This window comes from Salvia hispanica, chromosome 4 (assembly GCF_029641045.1).
Source record: "Salvia hispanica isolate PSC_SH4W2 chromosome 4, Shi_PSC_v1, whole genome shotgun sequence".
NCBI lineage: Eukaryota > Viridiplantae > Streptophyta > Magnoliopsida > Lamiales > Lamiaceae > Salvia > Salvia hispanica.
The window spans coordinates 9,552,322-9,564,796 of NC_142695.1; the positions used below are offsets into that span (position 1 = coordinate 9,552,322).

The 12,475-nt window shown below is 34.1% G+C and overlaps 1 protein-coding gene across 1 annotated transcript; it reads left to right on the forward strand.

Moving 5' to 3' along the window:
• Positions 1–262: 262 nt before the first annotated feature.
• LOC125196512 (protein tesmin/TSO1-like CXC 2) lies at positions 263–4,766 on the forward strand. The gene is made up of 10 exons (XM_048095048.2): positions 263–590; positions 1,437–1,597; positions 1,679–2,312; positions 2,396–2,868; positions 2,943–3,017; positions 3,269–3,449; positions 3,531–3,626; positions 3,703–3,769; positions 3,852–3,996; positions 4,143–4,766. The coding sequence occupies exons 1-10, from the start codon at positions 474–476 to the stop codon at positions 4,483–4,485; spliced, it is 2,292 nt and encodes a 763-aa protein (XP_047951005.2). The 5' UTR covers positions 263–473; the 3' UTR covers positions 4,486–4,766.
• Positions 4,767–12,475: the final 7,709 nt, after the last annotated feature.

Below are 12,475 nucleotides of genomic sequence, written 5' to 3' on the forward strand. Positions count from 1 at the left end.
ACTCAATAAATGTCACAATGAGGTGAAAAAAAAAAACAAATAAAGATTTGGCCTCCATAGAAACCGACTTTCTTCAACAAAAAACCCACGAAAAAGGCATAAAGGAGAAATTAAAAGCAAAGCTAATCTAATTCATTAGATTGAACCCTAATTTGTCAACTATGACAATGATGATAAGATCCTCTTACAGTTAATGGTAAAAGAAATGCGAGTTTTACCGCCACTCAACAACATATTTAACGTTGCCTTTGCTCATAAATTGACCACATGGGCAACAGCTGTGAGTAGAAGAGTGAGGTGTTTTGGTGGGGTGGTGGGGACGGAGCCTTTGTCAGCACAAGAAAAGTCCATTTTTTCATTTTACACTCTACTGCTTTTCCCGCTCCTTCTTGAATTTCATTCTCTCTTCTTTGACCCTCTGTGGAGCAAACGATAGATAGGCGGAGGGAGCTATCCTCCATCACACATTAGGGATGGAGGAGAGAGTTGAGATTCCTGCAAAAGAGAGTTGCGGAGAAGTGATTGAAGTGATGGACACTCCAGAGAGGAGCAAGAACACCCAGATCGCAGCATCCATGGCCAAATTTGAGGTTAATTTGTCTCCTAGAGCAAAAAAGTTTGCATTTTTATTGTTTAGGGTTTCTGTTGTTACCTTGATTTGGTGTTCTTAGTTTTATCCCAGGTTGTTTTCTTTTTTTCTTGTAATGAAATTTATCTAGTACCTGGGATTTTGGGGGTAAGAATCTTGAATTTGTGGGATTTGATCTTGCTCACTTTGGTTTGACTTCTTTAATTTTTGTCATTGAATTTGTTCTTCTTCAATTGTTGGAGCAAAAATGGGGAAGAAGAAGACTGTGGAGCAATTCGATACTTCAAATACATTTCTAGAATAGCTACTTCTCTATTGGAGCCTCAATGGTTATGCAATTTGTCCCTTTGTTATGCATGTTTCAGAAAGCTCTTTCTCCCTCTCCCTCTCTCTTCAGATTTGAAGAAATCTCTGTTCTTTCTTTGTCAACTGTTTAAGTATCTTTAAGCAAATGTCACCAATTATTAGTTTTATTTGTCTTCAGTTATGATCTATCGATATTAAAATCAAAACCACTTCACTCAAAATCTTAGCTCTCCTTTGATTTTCACAAATCCTGTGCCTATATTGATTAGCCACTTTAGCCTATCATTAACATTTCTGCTTCTAAAACCATTTACCAATTTGCTGATGTGTTCAAGTTATGTAATCACATTTATCCCTTCAGTGAATCTATTGTTGAACTGATGCTTTCAATCAGAAGAGGGAGGGCACAGCCTTGCTATTTTTGGTTGATTTGTTTGGATTAAGAATTGGTGGTTTCATACAATCATGATTAATCAGTGGTAGGTGTTGTCTTTAATTTAATCTGTTTTCTAACAATGGAGTTTATCTTATTCGCGTGCAGGATTCCCCAGTTTTTATGTTCCTCAACAGTCTTTCCCCTATTATGCCAGTTAAATCCACACACATCACGCAGACAATCAACCCTCTCAGTTTTGCATCCATTCCATCTGTCTTTACTTCACCTCATGTTAGTTCTCTACGGGAATCCAGGTTTCTGCGAAGGTAATTCAACCACTTGTTGCAGTGCCATGCCATAATTTAAACCTGGTCGTGTTGTGTTTGAATGGTTTTGGATTGTTTCAGGCATCAGCTTTCCGACCCATCAAAACCTGAATTCTCTTCCGATGAAGGGACCAAACCTGATGCATATAAGGAGGATGCAGATGCTACTGAGAAATTGGATGAACAAAAGGAAAGTGGTGATGACAGGGACATGGCTGCTGAGGCATCTTATGATGATTGCTCCAAGTTTGTGGTGGATTTCACCAGCCCTAGCTCCAACTTAAGACCTGGCTGTGGTCTTGAAGCCAAAGCCATTACAGATTACGGTTGCACTTCTTCAGCCCTTGTTCCGCCAATGCATGAGCCCCCTCAGAGGGGTGAAATGAACACTGACGAGGTATATCAAAATAGAGAAGCCAAGTCCTGTGATTGGGAGCATATGGTTTCTGATACTTCGAAGCTGCTAGTCTTTCAATCTCCCGATGATAGAGATTCTTACGTCAAATCAGTCAATCCCGGGACAAGTTTCTATACCGGGATTAAGAGTGACATGCAGCGCTTGCAAGTGATTTATGCAGTGAATTCTGGCGAGCATGTTGTTGCGGGAAATGAAGCTGAAACATCATCTACTCAGCCCAGAGAAGGAGAAGAAATGGAAAATGCTCTAGTTTCCGGTCCATCATTGAGCAATTCTGATGAAAAAGGGGATTGTGAGGTAAAACAATTTATAATTTCAACATGTTATTCGCTAATTCCCCTTAAAAGTTTGAACTTAAAATGTTTGAATTGTTTCTGTAGCAACTTGGTTTCTACCGAGGTATCAGAAGGCGCTGTCTGGTTTTTGAGATGGGAGGAGCCCGTAGGAAACATTTGGAAGAGAATCCTGTTTCTGATTCTTCCGTGTGGCTTTGTTCTGATGGCAATATGACCTCCAGCGACCAGAAGGTAGTCCCGCTAAACAGGGGGAACGAGTCTTCACGTCGTGTTATGCCTGGAATTGGCTTGCATCTAAATGCGCTTGCAACAACACCTAAGGACAATCAAAATGGTAATCCTGATTCTTCATCATCTGCAAGGTTATTGATTGGTCCGAGCTCAGTTGTCAATCTCCACCCATCAACTACCAATCAAGGACTGCTGGACAACAACTTACCGCTTGCCACATCGGACAGAAATGGTGATGGCATTGAAAATGCTGTTGAAGATGCCTGCCTGCCATCCGCATATGCAGCAAATGAAGATATCAATCAGGGCAGTCCAAAGAGAAAGAGGTATTTTTCCAAGCAGTAGCTAGTTTCAAGATTAATGTTTTTTGGTACCTAGTTGTGACTTGTTGCTCGATCAGACGTAGGTCTGAACAAGCTGGGGAAGGCGAGTCCTGTAAAAGATGCAACTGCAAGAGATCAAAATGTCTAAAACTGTGAGTATTTCTATGCATCATAGCGTAATTATGTTACCTTCACTTTTCAATCTCATGTAATGTGCTATAGTAAACTGACAAATAACATGACATTTAAACGCCTTAATCAAAGTTCACCAATCTCTTTTAGGTTTTATTAGTCCCTAGTTATGGTTGATTAATCACAATCAGGATTAGGATTTAATGAGGGCGGATGTGTGCATCTCGCTTTAGTAGCATAAAATAACATCTGGTTTAACATTTGTGTATAGATACTGTGAATGCTTTGCTGCTGGGGTGTATTGCGTGGAGCCGTGTGCTTGTATAGATTGCTTCAATAAACCTATCCACGAAAGCACAGTCCTTGCAACGCGCAAACAAATCGAATCAAGAAATCCTCTTGCCTTTGCTCCCAAAGTGATCAGAGGATCAGATTCACCATCAGAAATGAGGGTAAGTAAAGTAGTTAGTTGCCTTTTGGAGACTGTTATGATTGCTTGGGCTCATAGATGTACTCGTGAATCTGTGTATCAGGACAACTCCAGCAAGACTCCTGCTTCTGCTCGTCACAAGAGAGGATGCAACTGCAAAAAATCAGGCTGCTTGAAGAAATACTGTGAATGCTATCAGGTTTGTTTCTCCTCTTCCTGGTAGGAAGCCTTGTCTTATATCGTAAGCTGATTTGTGAACTCTTGGTTTCCTGCAGGGTGGCGTCGGCTGCTCCATTAACTGCAGATGTGAAGGGTGTAAGAATGCATTCGGCAGAAAAGACGGTGAGTATATAGGTTTACGGGTTTCAATTTACAAGGTGCCTATCCTCTTTACATTTTCTGAATCTGGTTTGGGTAATGATAGGCATGGAGGCTGAAGTCGAAGAAGAAATGCATGCATCTGAGATGAGCATGTCCGGCAAAGGTTTGCAGATGATTGTATTAGAGAATGACGTGGAACAGAACCCGGAAGAATTAGCACCTCTTGCAACGCCTCTACGGGGAGGAAGGTAAACTATAGTCTCTGAACACACACAGGATATGAGTATTTGCATAAGAATTAATGTATATGGTAGATTAGCCTGTTGTGTTATTTTTATCTATCAAAATCAAAACTATCATCTAAAGTAAACATTTTCTTGATTCTATCTACTAGGCAATCGGCTCAGCTCCCGGTTTCCTCAAAGAAGAAACCACCACGATCTTCGTTCCCTTCCATTGGCTCCTCCTCCTCGAGTGTCCTTCCTAAACAAGGATTTGGGAAGTCAAGCTTCTTTCCTCCTCCACCAAAGTTTGACACCATCACAGAAGATGAGATCCCCAACGTTCTCCAAGGCGGAGGAGGGTCTCCCGATGGAGGCGTCCAGTCAGCCTCTCCTAACCGGAAGAGAGTGTCTCCGCCTCACAATGCAGGGGGCATGTCCCCGGGCCCGAGGAGCAGCCGCAAGCTCATCCTTGAGTCTATACCATCGTTCCCGTCTCTCACTCGGAACCAGTGAATCATCTCTGTTTCCTCTGCAGCCCAGGTCAGATCACCACTGTAGTTTGTAAGATATACTATGTCCTTGTAGTTCCATTTTTATTTTCATGTATGTAAAATAGTTTTTCTGTTTACCATAATAAGTTCTTGTATAGAGTGTATTTCTATGCTAGATCACATGAGGTTTGCTTTTCTTGAACAGTTGTTGAGGATTCTGTACATTGTTAGAGAATGAATGATTTGTTATTGAGGTGGACTGAGATTATGGATCTGGCCCCATTTAGGCCCATTTTTATTTCAGTTGGGCTCGTTTCTATGGATCAAACATTATATTTAAACTCATGCCAAGTATATAAAATTAATCACGCTGTAATTGAATTTTATTCTGCTGCTTGTATAAATAAAAGTGATCGCCTGAACTCAGTGAAGGCAAATTAATTTGAAGAGAAGTTCACAACTCTAGATTTTAAATACAGTTTGATGTACTTTTATTTTTCCTTTTCAAATGAATAGATTTATTGTTCAATTATACAATTATGACTCGTTTGCAACTCATGCACTGAACTACCATGATTGGTATTATCGGCTGGGTCAAAAGCACATTGCAAACAGACGTGGGACACATCCAATAGTAAAAGCATTACTTATTTTATGTTTTTGTCGGAAGAATATTACTATTATCGTACTTGAATCTAAATAAAACTCTCCTAAAAAAAGCCTATGAAGACAAAACACTAGCAATCGAGGTGGGCTTATGGGATTGGAGATATATATGAATAAGAATAACAATTACTCCCTCAGTCCCTAATAATTCATCACCATTTGACTGAACACGAATTTTAAGAAATGTAATAGAAATTGATTTGAAAAAATTGGTAGCATGCGGATCATACTTTTATATATTAGTTTTATAATAAAATGTGAGTGTGAATGAATTGGTGGAATGTAGGTCGACGGTCAAAAATGATAAAAGTAAAAGGTGACAACTTTTTAGAAACGGACGCAAATGGAAATATGTGACAAATTTTCAGGGAGGGAGTACCGTCAACTTACATTTTCTTTATATAGTCTTGAATTGGATTGATTTCGTGTGTATATAAATATTAAGTATGTCACCAATTATTTACTCTTATCTATGTTGTAAAATTTTACAAAAACTTGGTTGGAAATCTTGACAAGAGACATAGCAGTCCAATTCACTAACAAACAAAAACACAATATGAAACTTAAATCAATTAGGCCCCAGTGTTTTGCTTATCTTGCATCACAAAAAGGCCCCTTTCTTTTGATTTGTTGCATCACAAAATGGCCCTTTAATTTTTCTTGATTTCATGTCACACAAGTGCTAAAATACTTTGGTTGGAAACTACACTTTGATATGTTTTGTTTGAAAATTATTTGGTGTGACTCCAGTTGTGGTGGTGGCATTATGGTTGATTTACATGATAAAATTTTGAACAATTTATTAATTTTATTTAAAATTTTTCCTCACCCATGATTTTGAAATCATATATTATACCCTATCATGATCAATGATTCACAACAAACAAATTAAGTCAATACATAAAAAAAACCCTCCTTTAATTCTAAATACCACTACAAAAAAACGCCAATTAGTGACCGAATAGTGACGACGACAATTAGCTCAAGAATTAGTGACAGATAAAATGACTGAAAATCGTCACTCACTATTAGTGACGTATTATTCCGTTGCTAATACTAACTTACCATTTATGTTTTCCGCCATTGAGTGGATTAGTAACTTTAGTGACCTACGAATCCGCCACTAAAGTTTTATATAGTGACAAGTTTTTTAAGTACGCACCTGCCAAGACCTATTATGCCAATAATCATGTTAAGTGCCTAAATTAGCTAGTTTTTTGTAGTGGACGTGTCTTGTCATATGAGGGTGGGTGGATTAATAGTGATTGAGGCCACAGCCCACAGCCGTGCATCAACTCTACATAATTTAATTAAGATGAAAAATCTTAATCAGTATTTATGCAAAATCCTAATTTAGAATTAATGGAGTCTAATTGGAATACAGAAGTTTATTTCATGGTTCCATCCTCTATAATCACTTGTACAAACATTTTCTTTGAGAGAGAATCAATAGTAGTAATTTTCTATTTACCCTATAGCAATAGTGAATCACCTATTGATTAACAAACTAAAACTAAAGTGTATTTCGTCTGTGTTTTAAACCTTCCACTCAAATGTGTACAAGTTTGTACATGTGGAAATCAATACCGATCGATTAATATTAAAAATCACACTGTACCTCGTGATTTACTGCATTATCAATAATTTATTTCCCTAAAAATACTATGTAGGGTCCAAACCAATTTTGACATTAATAAGTAAAATAAATACTATTGTAGACAGGGAAAAAGACATTATATGCCAGCTATTACGTAGAATGAGTTTGTGGTAATTCAAGGACATGGTACAAACTGGTGGAGCGCAAACATCTATACTGGTATACAGTAGTACAACTCACTTTACCACAGAACCACCAAATTACTACTCGATCTATTGTTATCTTTTTACTTGAAGGAAGTGATGTAACATTATCATAAAAAGAAAAAAAAGGAGAGAAAGGTAAAAACTCTGTTTTCCAATTAAGCTTTAGTAATGTTTAAGCTGTTGGATACTGTCATACTGAGCTATCTTATTATTGTTATTAAGTCCACTTATTTTATTCAATTATTATGCTTAAGACTTATTTTATTGGATATGAATCCCAATCTACTCCCCAATTCCATAGAAATTAATCATATTTCCGGTTTTCGTTCATCCCATAAAAATAGTTTATATCCATTTATGGACTTCATCATTCACTACACAATTTCAATTATTTTTTCTTATTCTCTCTTACTATACTCATTACACATTAAAACTCGGATCAAACTCAAATTACTTATTTCTATGGGACGAAGGGAGTATTATTTATCAATGTTACTGGTCCTCCAAAGCTATTTTTGTTGTATACTCCCTCCGTCCACCATTAAATGTCTCATTTTTCCTTTTTCGTCCGTCCCCCAATAAATGTCTCATTTCACTTTTATCATATTTGGTAAGTGGATCCTACATTCCACTCACATTTTATTATAAAATCAATATATAAAAGTAGGCTTCACATTCCACCAATTTTTCTATCCACTTTACTTTATAAAGTCAAACAATTTCTTAAAATCCATGCCGATCAAATATGAGACATTTAATGGCGGACGGAGGAAGTAATTGATTGTTTTGGTATTTTATGTGTGTTAGAGAGCAAAAGCCCATGCCATCATAATAAAATATATGAAAATTATTATTTCGAAATTTTGAATACAAAATTAAGAATATAGAACTCTTATCAACATAATTTTTTGCATCCGCCTGGTCGATGTAACATGTGAAGTGAGTATTTTTTTTTTGGCTTATGTAAAGCAGTATGAAACTATGAATGGATTGAAACATTAAAATCAAGATATCTAGGAAATTCACATCGGAGTAGGTAGGGGCCATATTTTTCTCTAATTTTGCATTTAACCAATTATGGTACGTAGTCGGTAGATAAAGGATTATGCCATCTATACATATATAAAAGGCGAGTTTTGGCTTTTTTTTAAATATTTATATATTTTGTCCTTATTTTAAAATATTTATAAGTTATGGATCAATTTGAATATTTTAAGTAACTCTCATGAATATTTATTTAGATATTTTAACGAGCATTTGACTAATTCTTAAAGCACTACAATGACTCATTGGTGGTTACAAATATTTAAATAGAATAATAAGCATTTAACAAATTTTGTAACCTATATTGTCTTGATTTTATAATTTATGATATTTTAATTCCATGATCTCTTATGTACTACTAATTTTGTACCTATAAAAGGCATAGAGTTGTGGATGGAATACACACCAACAAAACATTCTTCATTCTCTTAACATTTTATTGCATATTTTAGGAACATTGTTTTGCTCGATTTTGGAGCCCCATCAAGTTTATAGGTGTCTAGCAGGTTTGAGATGTTATATACAATAGGAGGAAGTCGTTTCATCTTTGGGGAAAATCTGTCAATCCGAGAGCACTAACCGTGATGTAACTGTCTTGCGGAAAGAGGATTTTTCTTGACTAATTTTCATTGTAATTTCCATTTCATTTATTGTTGTTTTTATTCTTTGATTACAATAGTTAGAATACCGCGTGTATATGGTTCCAGAATTTTATCCCAATATTTCTTACAGTTCTTAGAGAGGGAAGAATTGCCACATCCTTAATTCAAACATACATAGTATTTATCTTCATCTTTACACAATTTATTATTTTTAGTAGAGGAATATAAAGGACTGTTTTAAACATATTTTTCAAAAATGTCAACACTTAATATAGTGTCTTTAGCATTGTCCAAATAATTGTGTTTTTCTTAATTCCAGTTTAAATATGTTTAATTTAATATTTTTAGGTGTAAAATGAATTGAGGAGTATATACTTATTGAATTTTTATTATATAGTAGTATATTTTTCTATTTTAAATTTTATATAATTATATTATTTCTTATTTTAATTAATCAATTAAAAATTTAAAATTGTATGACAAAAAAATATTCTGTCGTGCATCGCACGTGGGTTAACACTAGTTATCATAAAAGGAGACATGTGTGAAGAAAAACATAAGATTTGGGGAAAAAATTTATATATGAGCAAGCTGGTCCAATTATGAAACTAAAAAAAAATTTATACTATATAGTAGTACTAGTATATAGTATAATCTGTAGGAGTGATTATTTATGCAGTTGACCATAATGTTTCAAATAATTTTAATGACATTTGAGTGGATTCATCTTGATTAGTACATGTCTTTATGTTTACACACAGTTAAAAGTGGGGGCTTTAGTGGTTACTTAAAGTAAGGAAATGGCATCTATTTGTCTTTGTCAACAATCAAATGATATAGCATCGCTAAACTAATTCTACAGTTTGATTGATTACTCTCGCACCTTGATGTTTAGGCTTGTTATTACTTATTATTATTAATTATTTTTTTTTTAACACGGATTATTATTATTATTATTTTTATTTATTTTATTTTATTTTAATCACAAAGGGGAGCATAGACAGTCATGTGTTGAATGATGGTGCCCCATAAGCTTAATTGGTAACAATCATTATGGTTTTTTCAAAAATTATCTTTTAACTTTATTCCACACTTCAATCCAAAAGTTCAATGATTAAACTTGTTAGAGATGCCCCAAAAATAGAACAGAAAAGCGATAATTGCAGTTTTAACATAAATTCTTGTTCTTTTACCTTCGAAAATTATTACTTGCATCCTAAAATATAGTAATTCATTGAACAAAAATATTGCAGCCTATTAATATTAATAATTAATAATCATATAAAATAAAAGAACTATAGGAAAACCAAAAAAATATTCCGATCAATTGACGTGGAAGATTGCACATTTGAACATAATATTCGCACCGACGGTATCTTCAAATGAAATGATACATAATTCAGAATAGAATTGCCGAAAAATTATGATTTTTTTTGACAAACACATTTAGAGCACAGAAATAAAATAACCGTAGCACGATGTTAGAAAAATAAAATCTATCATTATCTATACACATCAACTTCAAAATTTAACATAAGACAAATTCAATTTATTACAGTTGAGAGTACTCCACAAACTAAGCACAATGGAAATTCATGTGAATAATCCATAAATATCCCAATGTATGAATAATTACAGTCTTGCCAAATTTTCATTTAAGAAGTTTAACCTAACATGACTTCTTAAAAATAGATGTGTTGCCAAACTCTCATATAACACGTTAGATAACGAAATCATTGTCTATATTCCCACAAGATGTATTTATTTGTTTACTAATTTAATAAGTCATCAAGATTCAGTTATTTGGCTTTAAATATGCGATCTGCTTTGTGAAACATAGCCTTACAACGAAGCAAATCTTGCTAGGAAAAGCTGCTAGTTAAGCTAATTAGTAGTAGTATTTAACAGTTCATTTTATATTGGAATTTATTTATGCAACTTGTGTCATGATGGGATTCATAACGTTTAGATGCATTACTGCATTTGTGTATATGTCGTTTTCTTTGATAAAAACACAACGTATTTAATCGAATATACACGATCGATCTCTATTTATACATGCCATAACTTGTAGAAATGTCAGGACTAGAGTGTAAACCCCCACTACATATATAGATGGACAATGTAGAAAGTGAACACAATAGATTCAACTGAAATGATTTTGAAATGAAAAGATAGTTTAAGGATTGATTATTAGCATGAAACATAATACAACTTGCAAAAAAAAATTTAATTTTTTCTATAAACCTTGAACTGGTACATATTATTATGAGTTTTATAAAAAAAATAATTTTTTTCTATAAACCTTGAACTTGGTACATCCGTAGCCGCAATACTCCAGCTACACCATATTTCACTCATTTGAACTCTACTTTTGAACTTGAGAGCAACCACTATCTGATTCTTGCTCCTATAACCATCAAGGTTGCTTACAACAAGATGAATTGACCAAGGGTGGATCTTTTGTCCATAATATTAACAGACACAACCCTAAATCTTCAAATGTCCATTTTTCTCATAACAAAACTTCATCTCTGATTGTGCCAATCTATTACTTCACATCTCAATGGTAATTTTTAAAGACCAATTCAAGGTCGATGCATGTATTGACTCACAACCCTAAACTGACCCACAATTCTAACTACATACTGTTATGAGAAAGCTAATAAATGTTTCTACTGAAAGATGATATCTACATCGATCCACCAATTAATATCCAATTTTAAAATACTAGCACTAGGCCTAACTCCAAATATTATTCACCCATAATTCATAAATGTGTTGCTTGTTTGCTATCAAACTACACAGAGTACAATACATACACACCTATGTATATTGGTTGTATAACTAACACCTAAAACATTGATTGTTGAGATGACTTTTAACTATCAATTCATTGTTCATCTCCATCTTATCTTCATAGTAGTATTTCATCATATCAACTTGATTACAATTCAATACTCCACTATACTATTTAATGCATTCCAATATCTTATGCCATATAGAGTGCATATGGGGTAAAAGAATAATGTGAAAACGCTATTTGATTTCCTAAAGCTCGGAGCTTGAGTATCTCAAACACATAATTGTTTTTATACCATTATATGAGGCAATGAGCCTTGACATGTTCCATAAATTTTGGATTGTTAGACGACCTCACACAAGTTTTATATTGTAGCGCTAATTATTAAAATTTACATACATAATCAAAATTATTGTAGTGTTCATATATATATTGACCGTAGTAGTCAAGCGAAAAATTAAACTAGAATACTTTTTTTTAAGTAATTAAACATAAATAAAATAACCCATGTTCTTTCAAAGTCCACATTAATTATCAATGAATTGAGAAGGCAATAAGTCAAATACCTACCCACTTTCTATTTTTTCTTGTTTCTCACGATTGTTTAATTAGTTTTAAAGATATGGAGGCCCATTGGTGAATGATTTAAATGTGGTGGCGAAAGATTCATGCGATTCTATGCTACAATTAATCACAAATTTTAATGTCACGCCCAATAAACCAACTCATCTACTTTTGCTCCTTATTATTTAATCTTTAGTGACTTCGATTTCGATTTCGACTTCGACTTCGACTTCGTTCATTTTCATTTTCCCTTTCTCTTCTCTTTTTCTTTTCATACACTAACGCTAGTCGGAAATAATACGGATAGTGATGTGATGTACACAAAAAATTGTTCTCTTAAAGAATAGAAAATCTAGTATATGTTGCAATGGACGTTACTTATGTGATCACTTGTACAACAACTCTACACTTCTTCATCTATATTTCATCTCAAAAATTAGAAATATTGATTATGTTATTGACATAAATTGATAATGTAGTACTATACATTGATCAGTGAATAAAAACTTATTAATTTCTTGCATGAAAAA

What these genes read in the sequence shown, in the direction of transcription:
- LOC125196512 (XM_048095048.2), top strand. Translation starts at nt 474, where the DNA reads ATGGAGGAGAGAGTTGAGATTCCTGCAAAAGAGAGTTGCGGAGAAGTG. An exon ending in CATCCATGGCCAAATTTGAG is followed by an intron (nt 591 to 1,436) that starts GTTAATTTGTCT and finishes ATTCGCGTGCAG; the next exon opens with GATTCCCCAGTTTTTATGTT. An exon ending in AGATCAAAATGTCTAAAACT is followed by an intron (nt 3,018 to 3,268) that starts GTGAGTATTTCT and finishes ATTTGTGTATAG; the next exon opens with ATACTGTGAATGCTTTGCTG.